Raw genomic sequence first — 25,453 nt, forward strand, 5'->3', positions numbered from 1 at the left:
CTGACACTGACCTTATGACCCTTTGTGTTTGTGCCATTGTTCTACTTTTAAGCATTTGGCATTAACCTATGAAACTGACATGATGTGCAGTCTATAATGCTTAACTTCTCCTGTGCTACTGCCGTCCAGGACAGCAGTTCTTGACGCCCAAAGCAACTATCCTGAACACTTCCAGGACTTCAGAGTTTGAAGGTAAACACATCCCTCCAGGTGTGTGTGTGTATTCCTGCTGCTGAGCTCACACTTCCTTTTGAACAATTGTGTCATGTCATCAAGGGTTCTATTCAAATTGTTATAGCACACACTCCCTCTAAACACACACACACACACACACACACACACACACACAGACTTCTTCTCAGCCCATGCCAACACAAACACAGACACACACTCCAGTAGTCCTCACACCATCGTGCTCTTCAGCCAACACTCTCAGCTGATAGTATTGTCATGGAGGGGGATAAGGAGGCCGTCGGCTGATAACATCAGTACTGTTATGCAGATGAACTGCTCTTTTTTGTCATGCACATCAATCAGGACCACAGCTGTGCTATGTCTCAAGCATAGGTGTTTTATTCCGTTGTGAATATGTAAATAATATGTTTAAAGGACCGTGTCTACTGGGAGAGACGGCCTGTGTACATTTTAGGGTGGACAAATATGATTTGCATGCCTGTGTGGGCCGTGCTTCACTTCTGTTTGTATTTGTGTGTGCATGTGCGTGTTGTGTCTGTGTGCTGGGAGTTCTGCGTAGCCTACAAGTGAGTTTCTATACTTTAATGTGGGATGGAGTCACATTACCAGAAAATTAGCCTGTGCACATTCAGAAAGGTATTTGCATACTGTGTGCACCTGCCTAGCCTGTATGCTCGTGAGACAGACACATATGCCTTGTTTCAACAATGTGAAGTCTAAAAAAGTTAATAATGTTTTTTTTGTCTTTTAAATTTTGATTAGTGCGACATATCTTAATTAGAAGAATTGTAGTAGCATTACCATTACAATAAGATTTATATACACACTTCACCACAGCAATATTGTGATATGTGGAAAGTGTCGCGCTTGTCAACACGGAACAAGTTCTGCTTTGCATGTCAAGGCTGAGGTCATATTTTTCTGTGATCCAGCCTTATTTCCATATCTGTGTGCACATGCACATGTGTGTCTGTGTATGTGTCTGTGTGTACAGTGTAAGAGGATGAGGGGAACTGAGGGCCTTTGTTGTTTTATCAAGGAAGTAAATTGTCAGAACCCACTGAAGCAAAATCTGTTCTGTTAATTGCCGGACTAATGAGGTGGGGGTGTTACACTGTGCTTCCAGCCATCTGCTGAAGCCTGATAAACTGTAGAGGGCTGTTGTTGTCCACTTACCAAAGTCTGGCTGGTCACTCTTTGTGCAAGGCTTATCACCACAGATTACTTGCCCTAATTTCCTCACTAGCATTAACATGCTAGCATGCTCACAATGACAATGCTAACATGCTGATGTTTAACAGGTATAATGCTTAACATGTTCACCATCTTAGAGTTATAGTGTTAGCATACTAATATATTGCTGATTAGCACTAAACACAAAGCGCCACTGAGCATGATGTCATTAGTTTTGCAGGTACTCAGTCACAGACCAAAGTATAGGAACAGTTACAAATTTGACCAGATGATGGTGCGAGGTGAGAGACCACCAAATGCACTGCAGCTCATCCTCAGAAGAACAAGAATGAACCAAATTTAATGACCATCCCTCAAATGGTTGTGACATTTCTCTCAATACCACAGATGTAATCCTCATGAACAGCTACAGGAAAACTCAGGGGCTCATGATAGTCATTAAGGTTCCTCCTCTGGGCACCATGAATGTCTCTGCAAAATTTCATGGCAGTCCATCCAAAGGTTGTTGAAAAATTTCAGTCTGGACTGAAGTGGTGGACCATCTTACAGACCAACATTTCCACCCCTAGAGCCATGCCATTAGCATGGTTAAAATGTGTGTTCTCTTTAAATAATAGAATACTCTGCAGGGCAGCAGCTAATGTGAGACAATTTCAGAACAATTCTCAGATGATTGAATTGTGGAAATGGGCTCCACATATACAGTTCATCAGTTAGCCAGCAGCTTTGAGCAAAGGATTGTACGCATGTATCCATTATGTGTTATTCTGTGTTTCTTCTTATAGAAGCGCATTAGAGCACTGATTGATCCCTCAGTGATCAGTTGACACTTGTAGTTCTCAAAGCATCCAGAGGAGGTCACAACTAACCAGATGGCTTAATTCCTGAGTGCTCACAGTCAAAGGCAGGGAGATCAACCGGGAAGGATGAGGCTGAAACGGGAAATATGGGGAAATCCTGCTGAAAAACTCCATCAAAATGCATTCAGGAAACACACTCTAAATCTATAGAACTACACTTTCTAATCTGATTAGGAAGATTAGAAAGGTTTTAAATATGCGAGTCTCGTCTGAAATATTCCAAACTCTGGTTTAATACTTTTTTCACTCTTAATGTGATGACTGATGTGGATCTTTTGAAAACCCAACGACTGGCAGTGAAGTTTGCTCTTACTTATAAACATCTGTCTCATCCAAACAAGCAGAGTGCTGCGATGAGGCTCTAAGTCACTCAGCGTAGGGATATATTTCATCAGGGGGGTTGATCTGCCTCTGGGAGGGTTGATTCCCATAAATCAACTGACTGTGTCTCTTTACGAGCCTCCGATTGATTATTCGATTGATTTCATTTGCTCTAAATCTTACTCATATTGACTTTGGGGCAGCAGTCAGGACAGCCTTTGCTCAATTAAAAGTTTGTGTTTGTGTGTGTGTGTGTGTGTGTGTGTGTGTGTGTGTGTGTGTGTGTGTGTGTGTTGCAGGTCTGTAAGGAAATGAAACTTTCTAAAATCAAGACAAGACAAAAGCTTTTATTTCATTAAAAAAAACAAACCTCTATATCCAGGAATTTGGACCATATACAATAGTTTGGTATTAATAAACAGTTTTTGGTCATCATCAAGGAATCAAATCAACATTTTAGCAAATCAGTATAATATTAATACTAATCTTTATAAAGAGTCTTTCATTGCCACACTTCAAAGGACTTTACAGTATAATAAGGGCAGAAACAATATTACAAAACAAGTGGCAAAAGGAGCAATAACATCATTAGTATGAAACAGATATTAGCTTTTCTCACATTTCTACAGGCACTGTTGAACAGATTTGGCTGGTGCGCTGGACGGGGCCTAAAGGCAAAAAGGGATTAGGCGGAGGAACTTGGTGTACATGCATTTCATAATCAGAACTTTATATGACACATATTCAGCCAGAGCTGTGACCCCCTGCTCTGAGCCTCATAAGCCTCTTAAAGGGAGAACGACATGAAACAGGACAACCCAAATAAAGTATGCTGTATTAACTGTTATGTATTATAAACTTTGGCTCTTATAATGACATAAGATTGAAATTTAGGACACAGAGAATTGTAAAGAAAATAGATACAAATAGCAACTTAAGCTCAATTTAAGTGATTCAATCAAATGACAGAGGCTTTGGTTAATTAGAAATCATTTTACCTGAGGATCATCTTAGACAATATCCAGCATGGTTCACATTAATTGAAGTTAAATAAAAGGTTTCCAGTTCCAGAGAAACTGTGACATCTTCTAAATGTTTGGTTCAGCTGCACTTCCAAATAAAAAAATAAATCAAGAATAAAAGCTGCAGAGGAAATATCATTTTTACATCTTAACAGTAAATCATCCTATAAAGTTGACAGTCTTGTCTCGGAGTCTGCAGCAACAGTACGTATTAGTTCTGTCTAAATGACTTCCATGTCTGGCCTAAACACATTTAATTCCTCTTTTATTCGATCAGGGCCTCTCCTGCAGCAGCTCCGCTCTCTATTTAGAATTCAGGCCTGGTATTCATAAAAACTGTATAGAATTACAAAACGATAAGCGTAATGCTGAGATACTGATCGTTGTCTTCCTGCAGTGCTCGTTGCTCTAAAAGCTGCAGCGTAACATCGCATACACCATACGTCTCTGATAACACATGAATTGCTGTAAATTAAAGTGGGCACACCACTTCTGGTGTGTCTGTTCCTCTTCTGTCTGCCCCGCTGTATTAATCCTTCCACAGACACTGTTCAATGGCTTTTATGCTGCTGTTGTCTTGACAGCTTGCATTAGTCCAGCCAAACATCAACATACTGTAACACACTGCAGATTCTCTCATCTTCAGTAGCTGAAACTTTTAGTTTTTAGCAACAAACATCATCATCCTCAAAAGAACCTTCACATATCCCCCTCCTCATCTCCTGCTCCCTCCTCTTTACACCAGTGCATAATCAAATTGTCCCCTGTCCAGTCCCTCCTTATGGTCAGTCCATGATGATGCCGGCATGCTGCTGTAGGGATCTAACAAGATACGGACGCAGCGAACAACGAGAAAGAGCAGCAGCAGCACAAGGAGGCCCACAAAACACAGGGCTGTTCCCTGCTCTGGGTGCCCTGCCATGGGCTGCAGCACCGTCGGGCTCCTGGGGAACCCGGGCGGTGCAGGAGAGGAGAGCTCGTAGTCCACAACCCAGTAGTTTGTGTCGCTCATCGTGGGTGTGAGGGAATGTTTTGAAGGTTGAATTCGTTTACCGTGTGAGTTTTATTTTGCAGTCAATAGCTGTGAGGGATGGCATGGCTCTGCTGGGTCATCTTTGTAACTGAGAGTGATTTCTAAGCCTGGAGTGAGATCACATCTGGCAGATGTCAACTGTCTGAACTCAGCAGCAGCGTTTCCCACCAGTCATCCAGGCAAAGAAATTATTCCTGCAGAGGTAACGTGTTGCAAATCAGTAGTGCAAATTAATAAGCCCTCTGGTGACCTGAGCAGCAAGCTCAGGCATGCTTAGAGAGATTTAACAAGAGCTAACTTCTTGCTTTCTTTCACTTACACTCGCTTGTTTTCAATGCAAAGACTGAGGTCACTACTATCTGCCCAGCCCTCCTAAGTGTCATCCAATAGCAGCCCTAGAGAGGCATTTCTTTTGATTACAAAGTGATGTATAAATTCCAATCGAGTAGCCAAAGATGTTCCATAGATCAATCAAAGTGCTTGCAGGCTGTAAACGATCCGTGTTGTGGAGCTTCAGACAGCGTTTTTGTATCGAGTCACTGGAACGGGCTGGCCGTGTTGCAATGAGTCGGTGATTTACTGTGATGAGAAAGCTTCTATTTTTAGCCCTTCATCACCAGGAACCTCTTCATTTTGGGATTCACTCATCAAGATACCTAAGAGGGAAAAAAAGACACAAGATGAGTGAGTGAGTGAGTGAGACACATCTGATCTGATTCAAGGGTCCAGAGCTGGACAGGGGCCCTGCAACATGTTGAGGATTGTAGATTCTTATGGTTTCAGGGCTCTCATGAGGTGTTTTCAGGTGGCCCAAACCCTGCAGTGTCCCTGCCAGCACACAGTCTCACTTTAAAACTGTTATTGCACATTCTGTCAAATCTTCTAATCTTTCTTGTGCAGAACATAACTGAGACAAGACAGAAGCACTACCCCTCTCCTGAACTCAGGTACAGCATAGTACAAGATAAATAAATCAGACACTGATGAGGGAAGAGAGAAATGTGGGGAAAACCCTTAGAGAGTTGCTGCACTCTTGCACAGAAACACTCTCCGTAGCCTCTTTAATGGGCTGTGGAGTGGAGAGACATTTCCTGTGGTAGGTGCACTCCCAAGTCAGCAGATTCTATTCCAGGAGACTCCGTCTCCCTCCTTACCACCCCGCCAATCCTCGCAAAGACACATTGATAGCTCCCCTGCTCTCTGGATGATGGGACTGAAGGGCCGAGCGAAGCTTTAATAGGAGACTTGACGGCATAATGAAAGAAACTGCCTGCCTCAGAATCAATTATCAAATGGCTGGTGGCTGCATGTATAGAAGAAGAAGAAGCCAAGTGACGACTCAAAAATCAGCGGAGAGCCTTGAAGTTCACACAAGAGGACGACATGTTAGGTAGAGTCAGTAAGTGCAAATCACTGAGAGGAAGGCTGCTGCTGAAAGCTGGACAATAGGAGTTGATGCAAATAACACATTTACCATCAAAGACCTGCTTTTCCTGCACAGAGGATTTGTACGGTTTTAGCATGTGACTGATTTTTATCAGCCGCCATGAAAGGAAGTGGCACAAGACTGGATTTAAAAGTTAACTGAGATTAAAATCCTTTTGAGTGTCTGCCCAGTCAAAATACACTTTTATAGAGAGTTATGCAACAGAGCCAAAATATTTACTAGTCACTGCAGCTCCACTTGACAGTGCACTTTATGCTACATTGGCAGAATATACAGTGGTGTGGGAGGCTTTTTTTATATCGAAGGCCTCGAGTTGTTCTTATTCGCAGGCAAACTCAGCAGATATGAGGACCCATTGAAGATGGAGGGTTGCAAAAGGTGACCGGGGAAGTCGCTGTATATTTTCAGTTCACTCAAAAGCTCTGCAGGTTACCCAAAATCAAAATGTTATACAGCCACCACAGAGCTGAGAAGGAGGATTTAAAGCAAATCAGCTTTAAAGAATATAAAAGAAAGGACATCAATTTCATGGCTCATAGATCCTCATTGACAGAGCTGCATTGGTTCCTAAACAGCAGATAAATCACAGGGTGATGCCTGACCACTTCTGAATTACACACACACACACACACACACACACACACACACACACACACACACACACACAAGAAAATAAAAACTGACTTTTAAATGTTCTGGAGCCCAAACTGGATGTAAAATATGGACAAATATCATAGAATCACAGTTTATCATTTCAAAGCCTCGATGAAATAGGACAGAGCACATGTGGTGACATATGGCGCTCCTCGTGGCTGTAATACCTGTAATACCTCCCAGTTATACCTCTGGATTATGACAGCAGCTTTGAAAATGTCAAGGACTTCTCCAAATATAAAGGGTGAAATGATAAACCCTGAATGTGGGACTACAGGCGGAACAAAGCTCAATATCCACAGCTGAAGCTCTGTCATCTGATTTTACGGCATCTAAAAACATTATCTCAGTGTCACCTCCACCTTTCTTTCATCGCTGCTGGTGGTGATCTCTGATTACATCACCCCAAAGACTTTCACTCCTTCGATGTTTATTTTTTCTGGTAAAGCTTCTTGAACACAGAAATAGTAAAAGTAATTCAAAGATTCAAAGACAAGCATTTTAAACTTTTGTCTAACGTCTCTTAAGTGAAAGCAGAAAGAAGCAGATGGGTTTTATTTATTTATCTCCCTTTAAAGCTGAAGCTGTTACCACTGTGCTTCAAAACAGTCAGAAAACAGTTGTCCACGTTCTCAGTCTGTGAAGGAAAGCGTAATCACCTGGAGTGTCTTCTAACATGAATATTGGCTGTTTTAGTGTGATGCTGATGGTAGCAGGACACTTATCGCCTCTCTAAAACTAAGAAATATTAAGCATTTTCTCTCTGCTAAAACTCTCAGTTCATTCTGTGAATTGTTCACATGAAGTTACACAACAGCACAAAGTTGCAGCAGCACACAGGACAACTTGCAAACGAGTAATTCAAAGTAGACATTCACCGCTCCACACTGACTCCTTCACGCAGAAGTTCACTCAAACCAACAAATCCGTCACTCCGGTGAGAACTTGGAGGTGGACAGGGTCAGAGGACTTACCTTCGGGCTGGTGTCTCAGGTGAGGACGCGCAGTCAGAGACGCGGCGTGCTGCTGATCCCGCAGCTGTTCAGCACCGCGGACAGCTCCGGCCCCTCAGCCTGCACACGGAGCTCCAGGTCTGGACTCCGTCACGTCCCGCAGCACCTCCTCCGCTTTGTCAGGAGCTTTTAAGTCGGCTCACTTTGAGGGATCCGCCCCAACGCCCTCCCCCCTGTCCGCGTACGGCTGTATATACTGCACACATAATCTTTTCGTTTGGATGAGTAAAGCGCCGAAAGCCGTGTGTGGCTTTTGCATTATGTAAGAGGACAGCGTGGGGCACGGACACCGAGGGGCCCATGAAGCCACGCTGCCAGTATGTCACAGACAGAGGTGGCAAAAGCTTTTATTGTTGTTTACTCCAAATTGATAATTCTCCCATTTTCTTAGAATGAGCCTTTAACAACTTTTGCACACTGACAGGCGACAGGTGCGCAGAAAAAAGACCATAAAGGTAAATACTTTGCTTGTAACTAGTTTAACTGTTTGCTTTCAAGGGTCTATAATTTCCTAGAAAGATTCATTGAAAGAATTGTGTGATCTGGTGATGATAATAGGGTTGAAAATAAAGGCTATGTTCTTATTACAGCTCACACAATCATTATTTTAATTGGGTTTTTGACTGATTGTTGAATTATCATTATTATTATTATTATTATTTCTTAGGAGTTTCCTAAAAGAACTGCTGTATTTAAATAAAACTTGCTGAAAATATAACTGAACAGGTAACAATGAAATACCCCCCAAATTAAGATATGTTTGGTGTGTGTGTGTGGGGTGAGGGGGATTTAGACTCATGACCTCTGTATTAAAATGCTGGCTATGCCTTTGGGTACAAAACACGCATGGCTGAATAAACCAGCCATCAGACCCGAGGGGCAGAAATGAGCTGTGGGCCCCTACTGACCATCCACCCCATCCCCGAGGTTTGCTGTGCTGCCGGTAGTTTGTGGTAATTTCATTAAACACACATTGATTTAGGAATAAGTGCCATGTAAACACAATAGAAATTGCAGGTGAAATGAAATTAGATCACAGCCCATCCATAAAACAGTGCAGCTGATCCAATAATAACGCAGGTAACACATTTTAACCTTTTCAAGACCCTTTGATTTAATTTTAGGACTCCCCTCAAGTAAGGAGCCTTTGGCCAGTTGTCTGCTTTGTCATATTGATAATCTGCACTTCCTGAATAAATCATGTTGTGATTTGTTTGGAAAAGGAGCTAATAGAGAGTTTCTCAGAGGTGAAGGATTGAAACAGTTGACCTGCAGGCTGCATATGTTTAGAGAAAGACTTCAATATTATGGGTTGTATAAGATGACTTATGTCAGACTGCATTGCAAGTTTTGCTGACCTGCAGGAGAAAACATGATCAAGATGTGGAACAAAATAAGTGGTTCAACCCGCCTGTGGCTAAGCTTCAGACACTCACTGTGAGAAGTAATTAATTGACACAATTAAAACTGTACAAACACTGGAACAGATTGTCGCCCATACACAGCCACATCTCCCCCACCTGAGGCCACATGGGCTCTCCCTGTAGGTTTAATTAATAGTCAGTGGATCATAACACTGTCCTGAAGGAGCTCATAATCAAATCACACTGAGCAGTGCTCCAGCAGGCCGCCCACTGCAGTCATAATTGATACTCCGAGTCTCCCGCCTGCAAGGTTATGAAATTCAACATTATCGTCACTGTGCCTATTGTTGCAGATGGTACACCGGGAGGTCAAGCTGTGGTTCAGGGAGCAGATGCAGGTCACCACCACAGGATATCTGGACTGCACGACAGCAGGTGAATCTTTGTGACCGGCTTGTGTGTTGCCCTGATTCTGTCCTTTTAGGCAGCCCTTCCTTCAGATATATCTCACCTCCTTGAATGGGATTGGCAGACTCTAAACCCTAAACCCGACTCTTTATACACAGATTACAGAGTTTAGGAATAAGTGATGCCTGACAGGTTCAGCTCAGGGCAATGTCTCCAAACTATTCTGTACTTTCCAATCTCCCACTTACAGTTTGTGGACCTTCATGTCTGTATACAGTATATAATATGTAGGTGGAACAAGTAGCAGGTTAGCTTAGTTTAGTATGGAATCAGGGGGAGACAGCTGGTCTGACTGTCCAAAATTATACAGTATATCTCAGTTGTTTAAAAGACAATGACCAAAATATAAAAACAACAAATGTAGTTTTACAGGGGTTAAAGTGTTATTTTCATGGCGGGTGCAGTCACACAATGTGTAAAATCTGCTTACATAATGATTTGATGTTACTGCATTCACTACGCTGAAAGCCTTTTTATTTATGTAGGCTAGAGCACAGCTCGCTGTATACATTGTAGTGTGCCACCAAGAATATAATGGAATAACTAAAGAAGTTGATAAAGGAAAGCTCTGCACTGCCTCCAAGGCCTTTTCTGCTTCCAGACTGTTGTGTTGGTGCATCCAACCCCATTTATTCAGATATAATAAGACTGCTCATTGCTCTGGGGGCAAAACATGGACTTCTTCTATGAGGATGTTCTGACTTTATCCTTTGATTGAAATGGTTTAACTGTGCTGCACATTAAAGACAGAAACAAACTGTGCTTGAAAATGTGCTGCATAAACTTCATGATTTCATAATTGGCAAGGATTCACTTCAGTGCAGTTTCAAGAGCTTATGTTTGTTGATCAACTCTCAGTAGGCTTCAGTCGCAGTCAAGAAAAGCAAGAAGACTATGGAGGACCACAGGAGCTTAGTTAGTGTAAGGACGTCCCCAGTCATTCATCACCAAAGACAGCTGTTGGATGAGGTCCCCTATAAACCAGCCCTGTGTGTGAATCTACAGGCATGCGTTATTTAAAGCCTGATCTATCATCCCTATACTACCAAATCTATAGGTTTATCAACCAGTGTCAATGGCCAAATCCATGCACATCTATCAAAGCATGCCAGATCTGAAATGAGAAAACAAAGGACACACACACACGATGTGCAGAGTTTAATTTTCTCTTGTGAGCACAAACACACACAATGCATACGAAGCTGCTGACACTAAGAACACTTGGACAAAGCAAATTGTAATAGAGCGCTCTTCATTCTGCAGACAGACATAGTATTGGCTAAAAATGGAAAAACTCATGAATGTATTTCTCGTTGGTCAGATCAAAGATAAAACAATGATTGCAAAATTGAGGCAAGGATGAAACGTGTGTGTGTGTGTATTACGGAGGATTTCTCATAATCATGGTCATTTTTCAAGCAAACCTTGTTAAGACATGCTAACAAGTTAGGAAGCTGGGTCTGTTGTAAACCAGTCTACTGCAGTCTGAAGAATTTATCTTTATTCTGACTCATGAGAAAGAACATTTTACACATCAACAGATTTGTTCAGCTAAAACACTTCTTACACATTTAACAGCTGGAGCATATTTGTGCCTTTACTTAACACACAATAAGACACCAACACTAAAACTGTGAAGTCTTGCAACTGGACCCTCAAGGCTGTAATGTTCATTACAACCCACAATGTTTAAGTGTTGCATAGAACAAATACAGTGATCTGTTGAGCCTTTCAAGTAGCGGTGGAAAGGCCATATGGTCATCAAATCTAGACTCATCCTCTCGGACATGAAACAGTATTTTGCGTGCAAAGGTGACATTTTGGCTGATAGTGGCATGAGGGGAAAGCTGATAAAGTGTTGTAACATGGAAACAGTTTGCCCTCTGGGTCACAAGAACACGCTCTGAAAATTTCATGGAATCTTCCAATATGGTTTTGATATTTCCTGGAGGTCAAACCCAGCAAAGATGCTAGATGAAAGGTGAGGGCTCACAAGGATTCACCGAAAACATCTGTACCATATTTCATGGATATGTGACAAATAGCCTGCTGAGATATTTTGCAAAGAAAAACTACTACAGAGATTTGATTCAGTACTCTGTCACTAACAGTCTCTCCCTTCACAGCTTGTTCTGCATGTTCAGAGTCCTCACACCTACATGTTATGGTGGTGTGGTTTTATTTTCCACCCCCAGGAGAGACAAAAAAAAAGATGGTCGGGGGGGTTCTGAATCACTGAATGCTGTTTCTAAAAATACAACCCTGTGAAATATATTTTTTCATCAGCACACACCAGGGACTCATCACAAAGACATGTTACTTGAGCATGGTGTGACCATGAGGGGTAGTCATGAACTCTAGTTAGTAACAGATGGCCTCATGTCACATGCTTTGGCATTGAATAACACCTGTCATACAAACCAAGCATGCTCAGATTGTCATGGTGAATCTGGATTCATCAGGAGCTCAACTGCTCTTCCCAGGTTTGGGTGTTTCTGTAGGGTTAATTGAACAGTCAAGGGAAAAAAAAGAGTTACAGTACAATGATAACGTGTCTTCAGTGGTATATGAGTGGAGCCTCGCATGGACACACAGAATATATGTTAAACACAGTCAACATGACATTACAGGAACACACTCATTCTTCAGCACTCACCCCTTGAAAAGCCACATAGATAAAAGTAAACCAAACATTTCAGCACAGCTAAACAATGTGCAACATGAGATGGCCAATGATCCTCGAACACTAAAGCTGCCATAATGACATACTTGACTGTGGTCCCACCCGAGCTTACAAAGAAGCAGTACTCGACAGTTAACATATTTACAAAGAGTTAAGAGCTGTAGATACATTTCGTCTTATTGAGGATGTTCAGTGGCCGGGAGCTCAAGGCACTGCAACTTCAGAAAACATGCTGCATCTGTGAATTACTGCAAATACAAACACGAGGATACGCTTTCTCCAGCTGCTTGTGGTCTCTGAGCTACAGCACATGTGAAAGCATGGAGACAAGTAAACTCATCTACATGCATACAACTGGAGTGTCCCTTTAGCTTGAGGAATGGGACAGATGTGATTAATGAGGCCTCTCATGCTGGCCCACTCAGCTCATCCATGCCACCGCCCAAATGTCAATTTCCTGTTTACACTGTTTGATAAAGAATAAGTGGTCAGCGGTAAACCCAGTTTTAGTCTCAGGACCAATGAGTCACAGGCATGATGTTCATTTTTTTTCCCACCAGTCTTCTTGGATCTCGCCACCAGGCTGATATGGATGGACTGTACCACTGGATGAAACAATGGGCGAAATGGCACCGGCTCCTCTTTTAGCCAGTTGGAGAAAATGTTCCATCCATTCAAAATGAATGTAAATGCTCTATAGTCACACTTCACCTGGAAACACTGAGCTAACCAGTGCAAAAGACTACACACACATGTTGGTGGATGTACCAAATATACTGTATGGATATATCATGTCGGTAGTTTATCTCTAAGTTCATGTATACTTTCCTTAGAGTGGACGAATATGTACGTATGCACATTAATCCTGTGGGTAGCAATTGGAAATGTGAGTGTGTGCAAACACAGTCTCTGGCGTAACACAGGAGCATGGGTGCACTCTGCCCTCAGATGTTAATGTATATATATATATATATATATATATATATATGTAAGTCAGTATGTGCAGGTGTTCCAGACACATCCTCGTATCCCTGTGTTCCTCCTCCTCCTCCTCCTCTTAGAGAACCTGCTCAGTGCTGGAGGCGGAGATGTCCAGGAGTCTCCAGGCTGCATTGGGGTTCAGCTCCTCCTGGTCACGACACAACGCCCAAACATACATCATCCTCATCACCTTCCCCTGTTGATTGAGGGGGAGAAGAGCAGAGGGTCAGTCCCAAAGGGACAGTATGGAGAGGGTGGAGGGCTCCTCTCAACTCATCAAACCTCTTTCTGAAACCTTGTGATGTATGATGCAACTTGCTAGACAGACTAGATGCTAGATATATATATATGCATCAGGTTCACTATGCTGTGCTGGTGCAGTAATTCTAAATTTACTGACTGGATCTCCTTCCACAATGTCTCCTTTGGGGCTGCGGATCACCATGACGACCTGAGCCTGGAAGGTGATGATCAGCACTGGACCCTGGTCCATCATCTTACCCATCGCTAGCTGCAAGGAACAAACAAATGAGAGGAGCACACATAACAAGGCTTACATTTCTTAAACTGCATGTAATGAATAAAGTGTCTGCTTTCGGCATGTAGATGAAGTGAATGTTCATTAAGAGGGAAGAAGCTAAACAGAGAGAAAGAAAGACGAAGGAAAGACATCTGTGAACACAGCACAGTACTGCACTTTGTGTGTGATGGCTGGTGAACACCTCTCAAACACTTACATCGATGTTATCAATGTCGAGGATTTTGGACTGGAAGAGCAGCCCCAGCGCTCTGGCCTGCTGGATGGGGTGAGCCAGCTGACTATACGTCTGAGGTCAGGTACAAGAAAACACACATCTGATATGAAAATGACCTTCACCTTGTATGGTGTGTTTCTTTAGAGTTGATGAATAGAAAACACTGGACTTACAGCTTCATAGCACCAGTCTTTTAGTACATCCAGCTCTCCACGGATCATAGCCTGCAGAGGACAGTGACACTGTTATTGATGACTGCTTTACAACAAAGGATGATTTCACAAGTCAGCTTATGCAGTAAATTAGACTTATCTATTATTTATCTATTGAAATCATTTAAATTACAGTGGTAACTTATGCCTTAGTCAATCCTTGTCAGAGGCAGTTTTAAAATATGTAAGCAACACCATTTAACCACACAGTCGCATGGTAAGATCAACAGATCCTCATTTCATTAAACCACAATCAACCAAGCCTTCACTTTTTCATTATTATATATCTGGAATTATCATTAAACTGTGAGAGACACAACGCATTGTTTTGAGTGTTTTCTAATTTGGATGATGTCTTTTGCTGCTCAGCTTGTTTAGACCTCGTTTTAAAATATGACAGCCTGACTTTATTAATTGTAACAGAAGAAGTCACAAATTCATTTGCTGAATCTGATTTAAGCTGTAGTAAAGACTCACATTTAATTAAGCAAGACCCTTAGCAATAAGTCTTTCCCTAGCCCTCCTTGTGTAATGCCCCCAGGTATTGAGCGAAGAGAAGAATGTGAATGAAGCAGACAGACCGCAGGAGAAAGTGAAAGCTGGAGGAAGAGTCAGTTTACCTCCAGTATGTTAGGGATGATGTCTTTCTCACACTGTTTGAGAAACGAGTCTTTGTCAAAGGTGGGGTCCGCCTTCACGATCTCTGTCAGCACCTCAGACATTTCTGTCTTAGAGAAGAGACCACCTGGAAAACAAACAAACAAACAGCGGAAAAAACTAAGAGATCACTCAGAACTATGAGTTTACATCTTGTGTCTATGCTTTTTCAATATCCACATTCATCTGTAAAACAGGCTATGGCCGCAACATGCCATATCTGTTACTGTCCGCTACTCCATCGAAGCGGATTCCAGAATGAGAAAAAACTCATCTGCCACATCAAAACCAACTACGACGCAGCATTACCGAGGAAGTCAGTGACTCTGTCAGTCACAGCTCTGGACGCTCTGATGAGGGCATTGTCACTTTCATCGTATTTCATCTTCATCTCAAAGAACCCTGTGGGGAACAACAGCTGTGGTGAGGACAGATTGTCTGAGAAAAAGATATTAATGTTTTTCAGTCATAATGGAGGATAAAACCTGCAGCAGTGAGGGCACATGAGCCTCTGCTAAGATAAACACTACTGTAAAGAATCTGGTGCCACCTGCTGCCCCTAAAGAGAATTACACACCTGCACACTGCAGGTGATCTGTTATATAACCGTAATTCCACAGGATCTTAAATCCAGAGGATTCCCTTACTGTTAAAAACTATGTTATTGTCTTTGAACTCCTTCCACTGCTGGAACCACTTTGAATCTTTGTGGAGAACGACACCCATCGCCTCTCTGCATGATAAAACACAAGAAAATCACTTTCATCAGTAAAGATGTTTACAACAAGTGCATTTATGGATTAATAGAGATCATAAAGTGTCCAAGAGAAGATATATCTCTGCACAGGAGGGGCTGAGAGGAGGAACAGGTTTCAGCTCCAACAGTTACTCACTCGTTGGCTTCGAACACTCTGGAGTCACTGTCAGCTCCTTTGGAGGAGAAATCACTTCTCTTCCTGAGCTGAGAGGGAGCTCTGTAAGGTCCAGAATCACCAACATCGATCTCCTTCTTCATGGTCTCCACACTCTGCAGAGGTGTCACACAGTTTCATTATACCTGGGGTATAACCGTACACGTGTTTACATCAAAATGTTGAGCACGGGAACAGGTATGTGGGTTGGTATAGCTGGGTGTCAGCAACAGTGAAGATGATGTCACAAGATGCTCTTCTGGAGATGCTGTCATTTTGAGGGTGAAAGCTGGGAAACGTATGGATATTATTTATTCTCTTCTGACCTGTGAGATGGCCTTGAACGCGCTGGTTCGACCCAGTTTTTCTCCTCCTTTGGAGACAGACTCAGCAGAATGTATGGCTGTCCTGGCTGCCTCCTCCACACCTTCCTTCAACTTCTTCCCGATGTCAGTGCGGCTCACCTCCTCAAAACCCTGTGGCCAGAACACCAACAGATGCACACACACACAAATATTAAGACTGATGCAATTATTCAGTAAATGAAGTGTAACTTTATGTCACTTTTCAAGAAACCAAGAAGGCTTAATTCCATTTTCAGTTTAAGACCACAGATTTGTTTGACATTTGACCACATAACTGAGACACATGGGAAACCCTGAGCAGCCAATTAGCTCAGACATGAAGGTTCAGCAGTTTTAATAATGTCAATCTGCACTAACAGTACAGATGTGTGACTGTTTTATTGGTAAACCAGAGGAAGTGCTGATACTTTACCTCTTTGACGGTGTCTGACAGGGAGCCAAAGGTCTTCTTAAATATCTCTGAAGTCTTCAGTGTCTCAGCCTCTATAGATTTCTGATGGAGGGAATAAAAATTAATGAAAAGCAAACCCTGTCGATGCAAATAAATGATTTTATGATGCAAACAGACAATATGAAATCACAGAGGCTACAAACCAAATGAGGCTCTTACATATTTCCTGCGGGCTTGTTGGAGAGCATCAGACTCCTCAAGCCTCTTGGCCTCTTCTCTGAACTTCTTTATGTTGTCTTTCATCTCCTGATCCTTACTAAACTCCTGACGCAGGTTTTCCATAAACTCTCCCAGGAAACCTTTACGTCCCGAAGCATAGCGTATCTAATGATTCAAACAGAAAGTAGGACTTTAGTTGGACAGACAGATGCATAAATAGAGTGACCAGATTATTCACATATTTCCCCTGGGAGGTCCTTCTTTATCTGCGGCATTGCGAGATGGAACAAAACACAGTCGATGCACTACTTAGTAAGAAGACGAAATTCTAAAAATGGGACAACACAGTCAGATAACTAAAGACAACTTTCAACTTCCTCCCTTAAACAAACTCTTTGAAGTTACACAAATAAATGATGGTTTTCCTTGATGTACTCGACAATGAGTATGTGTCAATTAAAGGTGAATGAGAGTTGTTGGTGTGTACCTGCACAGCTGCAGCTGGGCTCCCATGCAACCGGAAGGCATCTCCTCTCCACGCTGAGGAGACCAGAGGCCGCGAGCAGAGGGCCAAGGCACGTCTGCCGACCAGCTGCGATGGAGAGGGTCACAGTCAGCAACAAACATCAACTCTGTCAACACTGCAGTGGATGGGTGAAAGGTGGTTAATGGGATATGAATAGGCTGTGTCCATGCAAGAGTGAGCAAGGATATAAAACAGGAAAATAACAACAGGCACAACAGGAGACACGATGTTGTGATAGTAACCCCATTTCCCATTTGTTATGGTTGTTTGCAGGCCTTTAATTTGCATCTAGGTGTCTTGGCTAAAACCAGGCTGTATTTAACCTGTAAATAATGTGAGACACCTTCGCCAGGTTAATTATTACTATTGTTTCAACAGCATACACAGAACGTTGACACATTAAAAGAAAAACCAACAAACTGTGTTTGTAAGGTGTGGTCCACCACAACCCTCAACACGAGCTTCAATGCTCCTTGGCATAGACTCTCCAAGACTTTGAGCGATGGAACATTCATTCTTCCAAAAGATATTCCCTCGTTTGGTGCCTTGATGCTGTCTAACAAGTTAGTCCAAAACCACATAACAGAGTTACACTGGGCTGAGTTCAAAGCATTCAGTGACACCTCAAGTCCTGTGCATGGGGGCATGTTCATGCAGTGATTCTTCCCCAAGGAGACGAGAGATACCACAAAACTGCCATCAGAGGTACAACAGAGCCCCCCAGAGCCCCCCACTGTAGAGGTCAAGCAGTCAGATCTGTTCTTACTCAAACATCATTTGAGCTAGTCTTAGTTAGTCGTGCCGCTGTTACACCAAATGCTGCGACACATATGTTGTTACTGCTATTGTTTTTAGCAGACTGTTTTGACGAGTGTTACCTAAAATCGTGTTTCCATTACATTTAGAAAACACGCAGAGACCGCAAAATCGTATCTCTCTGTAAAACACCGAACCAGAGAGCTGAAATTCCTTGTCAGGTCACAGAATTTACTATACCACCATTATTAATGTGGTGAGACACGTTATGTTTTCTATCAAGTAGTCCCAGTACCTGGCTACAGAAGCCCCCCCATACACTAACATCTTGTCCCTACAAGCCTAAAACACAATGTTAGTTTTAGACGTTGATATGTAAACAAGAGCATAGAGGAGTCTGCCGTAAGTCTGATGTAACAAGGCCTTTTACTAACGGACATCTCGCGCTCTCTCCGAGTAAAAAACAGAAAAACACCCTATGAAATCGCCGCCACGTCACCGGAGACGAAAAGACAAACTCCACAGCAGAGTGAAGCGTCTCCCTTCACCAAATGTTTTTCTGAGCACTCAAAGGCTGCAGTGAAGTAAATGTATGAGTGCCTAACCTCGTAGCACCGACACACGGAGGCTGCCATCTTGATCTTCAAATGCGCGCAGCAGCACGTGCACCTTACTGCAGCAGCTGACCTCATGCTCGACAAATAGGAGTAGAGCTGGCAGGACTGGGGGCGGGGCCAGCTGTCAGCGCGACTTTAAAGGGAAACTTCACCCTAAAAAGAATGTACAACGTTTACAATGACACTACGCCATTATGCACAGGCTCGGCTGTCACCTTCATCAGGAAATCACAGCATGTGACAATTTATTCTATCACCAGTTGATTGAATTCTCACTGACTCCATAGACTCTCGTAATTCACATTATATCCAAATGGGTTTCATTTGGATGTATAGTTATAAGTCAGAAAATGTACATCACAACAAATCACCTCAGTATTGGCATAGGGAGTCCATGGAGTTACAATGTCTTAAAAATGTCATATGTTATTGTCAGTTTTAGTTTGTCTTTTCCCTCTAAAGTCTTTATTATGTTAACTTTTGTCATTTCAGTTGGAAAGACAAGGTTGGCCTGTTTATGGAGAAATGCAACCATATAATTTAATATACATGGCACATTTGTTCATGTGCACAAACAATCTGATTGTCCAAAATATCCAACAGTTGGCAGTTTATGAAGATAGAAATTAAAGGCAGAAATATAAAAATATCAATAACATAACAATAATCTATACACTTCACAGAGCTTTCTATTAAATAAACAATTTCAGGCAAACATTTGTGTTTTTTTATTTGTGCCATCATGTTTCATACATTGTATTTTCCCTCACAACTCCAACACAAATGCTCGATGATTTGCCAGTCCCTCATATCGTACAAAATATCTCCACCATAACATTTTCCACTTATACCTCCAAAATATGTTTTTTGAAACAATTCAGTAGGTTTGTTATTGCCTGATAAAACTGCAGCGATCACATTATAACAAATCACATTTTTATTATCATCATCACAATGAAGTAAAATGATGTGACAATCCTCTGTGGCCTGCCCGTCTCACTCTTTCATTCAGAATTAAGGACTGTCTGTCTGTGGGCCTCAGCTGGATGCTGGTCTGCTGGCATGCCAGTAAAGAGCGCCCCCCTGAGGAAGGTATTTGAAGCGCAGGGACTCCTCCCCTCCCTCTGCAGAGTTGCGAGCTCTCCCCTTCTGCGGCCAGCTCGCCTTGACAGCCAAAACTGGCGCAGAGTCTCGGCACAAACCTTTCCCATATTTTTTCTGGCATATAACGACAATTCATACCCATACTTTTCACACATCCTCTTCCGGAGACAAGTGCTGGAGCGGCCTCGTCTAGAATGGGGAACCGAGACGATGAATACGATTTCTTGTTCAAAGGTAAAAAAAAAAAAAAAAAAAAAAAAAAAGATGACTGCATTCCCCCTGTACACAGGCTCTCACCGACGAAGCTCTGCTTTATCTATACATCTCGTACTGTGTCATTGTCGCTGAGCATATATCTAGATTTTCTAAGGAAACGGAATAATGTGTTTTTTCTCAGGGACTGTCCGGGTGATCATCGCTTGCTGCTATTACAACATAATGCTGTCATTGTAACACTACAACGCCTGCAGCTATATTTATAGGTATAGGATGCAACACCCTGTCCGTGCTCAGCCTTTGTATTAAACTTTCATCAACTCCCAGAGCAGGATTTGGTCGTTTGAGTCAACAGTTTCCTCGTTTATTGAATGACATTTGATGTTTTCTGCTCATTCCACCTCATGTGGTTGATTAAAGGCCTATTAGCCTCCAGTGATCGATACGCTGCATCCTCGGATGATTGTTTGAGTCAGCTCTCACTGAAAATGCTCATAACTTTGTGTATTAGCGTTATTATGATAACCAGTAGGCCCGATCAGCTTGAGGTCGAAGCGGTACCAGACTCAGGTCCATGTGTATCTTCAGGGCTCAGTTGGATCCAGAATGCCTCCCTTTGATCGTGCTATCAGCTCCTGTGGCACATTAACATCCTGGGCCTGTGGAAGCCAAAGGGACATTTAGATGTAACAAAGTATCCTCTGTGGCATGAATAGGGCATCTGCCGGAGGCGAGGGCTCTCTCCCTCCCTCTCTGCCCGAGCCATCGTCTGTGTAACCGGCCGAGACAGGAAGGGCAAGGCGGCCTGAAACTTGTCGATTCAGGTTTTGATGGAGCCCTGTTATCAGCTTCCTGCAGCCCGGGCCAGCGCGGTGTCGACAGGGACAAAGTTCGGCTCGATTTCCTTTTGTCGACGGGAGAGAGAGAGAGAGAAAACAAAAGGGCTCCACCTCTGCTGCTGCTGCGCTGTGGACAGGACACCGGCTCAGCCCCGGTCCGGACACCGGCTCAGCCCCGGTCCAAACACCGGCTCAGCCCCGGTCCAAACACCGGCTCAGCCCCGGTCCGTGAGCTACTCCGATGCCTAATTTAACACAGCTGAGACATGCGTTAAACTGAAGGGCTGTTAATAATCAATCCAGTTTTCAGTTTATGCTGTGGATGCCACACAGCAGCTGCTCAGTTGTGCTGAACTTATGGTTCTTTTAGAGGTTTTCAGCGTCAGATTCTCATATTTCTACTCACAGTGTGGAGGTTGTTTTGGTTGGGCTAAACTCATGACTGGAAAGGCCAAGCATATAAAGTTGATTGAAGACACAGGGTGAAAAGCAAATCCTTCATTTATTCAGTTGAACACATTCTGCTCAGTGGAAGAAATGGTTTATTATTTATTATTAGAGATTCGGCCATCACCAACTAAAGCACCTCTTTATTTTGCGGATAATCCTTCAGGCACTTCAGGGCTTTAATTCCTGTTTGGGTTATCTGACGGGAGGGTGATGGCATAAATGAAATAACTGTTCCTCTTCATGGTCTTCGGTGGTTGGCTGCTAATGGACATGTGTTTTTTTTGTTGTTGTTGTTTTGTTTTTTGTTTTTTTTTTACCCTGTTTCTCTGTGTGAGCGGTTCTCTACAATGACAGCTAAAACAGTCTGGATATGCAGAACAGTTTAATTAAAAGAATGGTTGTTCACTGGGTTAATTGTGAGGGAGGAAAAGTGGACAGTGTCAGACACACAGTTTGTGTTGCATATTGTTCAATACAACAGGCTACACATGACTTATCAAATACTCCATCACTTAGTTTGTCTGTTAAACAGCGCTGTGCTGCTGCTGCTGCTGCTGCTGCTGCTGCTGCTGCTGTGGTTGCTTTTTTGGTCAGGATGTCACATGTTATTTTTAATGTATTGTAAAGCCATGCTTTCATCTTTTGATAAATGCTGCTAAGAAACTACTTGAAGTAGATCAGAAAAAACTTCGTTTCATTCTACAAACTTCAGATACTTGTCATTCAGTTAAGAGCTGTAATGTAAAGGGCAGATTCTCTGGAGCTATTGAGTAACAGCGAGGTTATGTCGAGCCTTGTGTTTTGTGATACTCAACTGTAGAAAAGAAATAGGTGTTTTTCATATCCCATCATAAATCACAAACACATACACACACACATGAGCATGAAGCCCCTGGGTTCTGCTGAAACATCCTTTGGAGGCACTGCTTTATGCAATATCAACATTTCTTGGATCTATTAATACATTAAGCCCATCCCCGACCTCTCCCATCACACATGCTGTACCACACAAATACACCTGTCTCATCTTCTCCCTCCCTCTCTCCTTCTTCCCTCCACAGTTGTGTTAATTGGGGACTCGGGCGTAGGGAAGAGCAACCTGCTCTCTCGATTTACGCGAAACGAGTTCAACCTCGAGAGCAAGAGCACTATCGGGGTGGAGTTCGCCACGCGCAGCATTCAGGTGGACGGCAAGACGATAAAGGCTCAGATCTGGGATACAGCAGGACAGGAGCGCTACAGAGCCATCACCTCGGCGTGAGTCCACCTCTGTGAGCCCTGCCTGTCACCTGAAACCCCTCAGTGTGGGGAAGTACTTCAGTGACAGTTGACACATTATCCTGCAGTATAGAGTAATTCAAATGAGGCAGATCTTTGGACATGGTCCACAGCATTTAGTTAAAGAGGTAGACACAGGTCCCCAGACAGCCCTGTCAGTGTCCTAGATACATACGTGCATCTGATAAATGTCAAACATGCTCAGTGTAAATTCAGAGTGTCTGCAGGTGTCAAAAGCAGACTTTCACTTTGACCTTTATATCTTGCATGGAATTGAATTTAAGACCAATTTAAAAAACACATGTTCATTAAAGTAGCAGAGTGCAGACTGTACTATCTACTGTATGTTCTGGATTAGCCAGAGTACAAGTAACAGAGGTATACCTGTCATGAAAACCAATGATTTCTAAGACTAAACCTTCCACCCCCTGATGTTTCCTGTCATCTTGGCTCCTGCTGCAGATACTACAGAGGAGCGGTGGGAGCGCTCTTAGTGTATGACATAGCCAAACACCTGACCTATGAGAACGTGGAGCGCTGGCTGAAGGAGCTGAGGGACCACGCCGACAACAACATCGTCATCATGCTGGTTGGCAACAAGAGCGACCTGCGCCACCTCAGGGCCGTGCCCACAGACGAGGCCCGGGCCTTCGCAGGTACTGGAACCTATAGACAGATGCGGGAAAGGGCGAATATTAGAGTACAAGGAGGGATTTTAGACTTTACTTACGTCATTGGGTATTTATAATAAATAGCAAGTTTCTGTTGTTGTTAAATGTAGGTTTTCTTTTCTCGTTCCACAGAGAAGAACAATCTGTCATTCATAGAAACTTCAGCCTTGGACTCAACAAATGTTGAAGAAGCCTTCAAGAATATCCTTACAGGTACGCTATGAACAAAGGTGGGACGTCAGAGCTGCACTGTTTATATTTTACTTGAATAATGAGAAAAGAAAGTATTTTACTTAAATCATTCCCAAACCTTGGTCTAATAACATACCATTAGTATGTGACTCTGAGCTGAAATGGTGTTACATAAAGGTCTAGTGTGTGGCATTTAATGCGATTTATTGGTAAATATGGAATATAATATTCACAAGTATGTTTTCATTAGTTTATAATCACCTGAAAATAAGAATCACTGTGTTTTCATTACCTCAAAATGAGCTCTTTATATCTGCAGAGGGAGCAGGTCCTTTTCCACTCAGTCATGTTGCACTGCCATGTTTCTACAGTAGTCCAGAATGGTCAAACCAAACTGGCTTTAGAGAGCGTCTTTTGTGTTTTTAGGGGCCACTGTAGGCTCTCCTACATGCTTGGAAGGGCAGGGTGAGGCAAAGGGTTCTCTGATGGTTGCAAAGTGTAATCTCACCACTAGATGTCGCTAAATCCTAAACACTGGTAAAGATTTTACATTTGAAGCTTTAACGTGTTCAGGCACTAAACCTTTGTGTGATTTAAGGACTGGGAGCATAAACTTAAGTTTTAAACTGGCTCTTCCTGAAAAGAATGGTACTTTCTGGTAAGTGAACTCTTGAACTTTGCTTCTGTAACTTCCTCTCACTGTGGGAAGTTCTTTGTGTTGTGTGTAATCATAACTGAAGTATCAGCTTGTCAAATATCTCACCTCTGGGTTTCAGCTTCACTGAAGGTGTTTCTCTAACGTGTTCCTTCTAATGTGCCAATTGGGTGACGGATAGCTGCAACCTCACCTCAACCACATTGTTTCATTGCTATGGACACCTAATGTGGTTAGAAAGGTGGTCTTCTAAGATAAACTTTGCCAGCTCACTCAAAAAGAACATGAGAATTTAGGGCGAAATGGCTGATTTGTTTCTGTTCCTCCCTTTCAAAAAAAACAGAAATCTACCGCATCGTCTCGCAGAAACAGATCGCTGAGCGGTCTGCCCATGACGAGTCCCCAGGAAACAACGTGGTGGACATCAGCGTGCCACCCACCACGGACGGCCAGAGGGGGAGCAAACTGCAGTGCTGTCAGAACCTGTAACCCACGGCCACTATCCCTCCTCACCTGGGTCGATTATTAATTGAAATCCACAGTGTCGGTGTGCTTCCATCCGCCTGGGGTGCAATATTGTCTCGATCTGCACTTTTTAGATCAGTGGAGTCAGTTCTGTCATGCCACAAGTGATCGATCCCAAAAAGAAGTGTTTGAATTGATTTCAAATTATAATCTGACCCAGGTACAATCTGCTACATCCCAGTGCAAAAACAGGACTGGTGGTACGGCGTGAGTAGCTACCAGTTACCCATGATAGTGTAGCAGAATAGCTTGGCCTGAGACCTTGTAGACATCTCCCTGGTAGACGGTTATTGGCACACGCTGGAGGCCTGGGGTTTCAATCCTGCCTGTTTCAGTCGTACCAGCAGTCCTGTTTTTTGGGCTTTCCTCCTCCTCGTTCAGTCATCATCTCAAAAGTGGTTGTGACGCTGCTGATGCTTATTTCATTTTGTGTAAAATATATTCTTTTTTTTTGTTTTGATTTTGATAGCTTGTCTGCTCACATACATTATATTAATGCCATGAAATTAAATTTTACAATATTACGGTGCTTGTGCTCTTTTTATTTTAGCAACACAAAATGACACACTGTACCTGAACAGGGACCTTAACCCAAGACCACCTTATAACACTGATATTTTTTAGGTATTACACCAGTGGATTGTAGCATTTTATTGTAGCTTCAGGTCAAGATGGAGCTAGTTTTATAATATATGTTATAGTATCATAATTTTAGCTCTTCAGGTCCGTCAAGTGGTTCCCAACCTTGGGGTCAGGTCGATCCAAAGGGTCACAAGATAATTCTGGGGAGGTGTGAGGTGGTTACTGAGGAAAGAAAGACAAAAAAATGTTGTGCTAGCCAGATTTGTGTTGAATTGAAAGCTTGCGCTTTTTCTGAAG

General features: G+C 42.8%; 3 protein-coding genes across 4 annotated transcripts; 1 reads left to right on the forward strand and 2 right to left on the reverse strand.

Annotated features, from left to right (window-relative positions):
- Window positions 1–4,197: 4,197 nt before the first annotated feature.
- Window positions 4,198–4,741, reverse strand: ctxn1 (cortexin 1). The gene has a single exon (XM_076744267.1). The coding sequence runs from the start codon at window positions 4,602–4,604 to the stop codon at window positions 4,329–4,331; it is 276 nt and encodes a 91-aa protein (XP_076600382.1). The 5' UTR covers window positions 4,605–4,741; the 3' UTR covers window positions 4,198–4,328.
- A 5,973-nt stretch (window positions 4,742–10,714) lies between these two features.
- Window positions 10,715–18,710, reverse strand: LOC143329627 (mitochondrial import inner membrane translocase subunit TIM44-like). Of its 2 annotated transcripts, none has more exons than XM_076745614.1 (13): window positions 18,633–18,710; window positions 17,233–17,337; window positions 16,746–16,910; window positions 16,548–16,628; window positions 16,097–16,246; window positions 15,753–15,886; window positions 15,507–15,592; window positions 15,169–15,261; window positions 14,823–14,947; window positions 14,164–14,214; window positions 13,973–14,062; window positions 13,636–13,746; window positions 10,715–13,431 (listed from the first exon to the last, which is right to left on the reverse strand). In XM_076745614.1, the coding sequence occupies exons 1-13, from the start codon at window positions 18,660–18,662 to the stop codon at window positions 13,312–13,314; spliced, it is 1,341 nt and encodes a 446-aa protein (XP_076601729.1). In that variant the 5' UTR covers window positions 18,663–18,710; the 3' UTR covers window positions 10,715–13,311. The 2 variants fall into 2 exon arrangements, with proteins under 2 accessions (XP_076601729.1, XP_076601730.1); XM_076745615.1 differs by lacking the exon at window positions 18,633–18,710 and adding an exon at window positions 18,150–18,166.
- A 1,062-nt stretch (window positions 18,711–19,772) lies between these two features.
- LOC143329011 (ras-related protein Rab-11B-like) lies at window positions 19,773–25,098 on the forward strand. Its single transcript, XM_076744616.1, has 5 exons — window positions 19,773–19,982; window positions 22,315–22,510; window positions 22,994–23,187; window positions 23,335–23,415; window positions 24,393–25,098. Exons 1-5 carry the CDS (start codon window positions 19,943–19,945, stop codon window positions 24,536–24,538), a joined length of 657 nt encoding a protein of 218 aa, XP_076600731.1. The 5' UTR covers window positions 19,773–19,942; the 3' UTR covers window positions 24,539–25,098.
- The last annotated feature ends 355 nt before the right edge of the window (window positions 25,099–25,453 follow it).

Source organism: Chaetodon auriga, chromosome 12 (genome assembly GCF_051107435.1).
Source record: "Chaetodon auriga isolate fChaAug3 chromosome 12, fChaAug3.hap1, whole genome shotgun sequence".
Lineage (NCBI taxonomy): Eukaryota > Metazoa > Chordata > Actinopteri > Chaetodontiformes > Chaetodontidae > Chaetodon > Chaetodon auriga.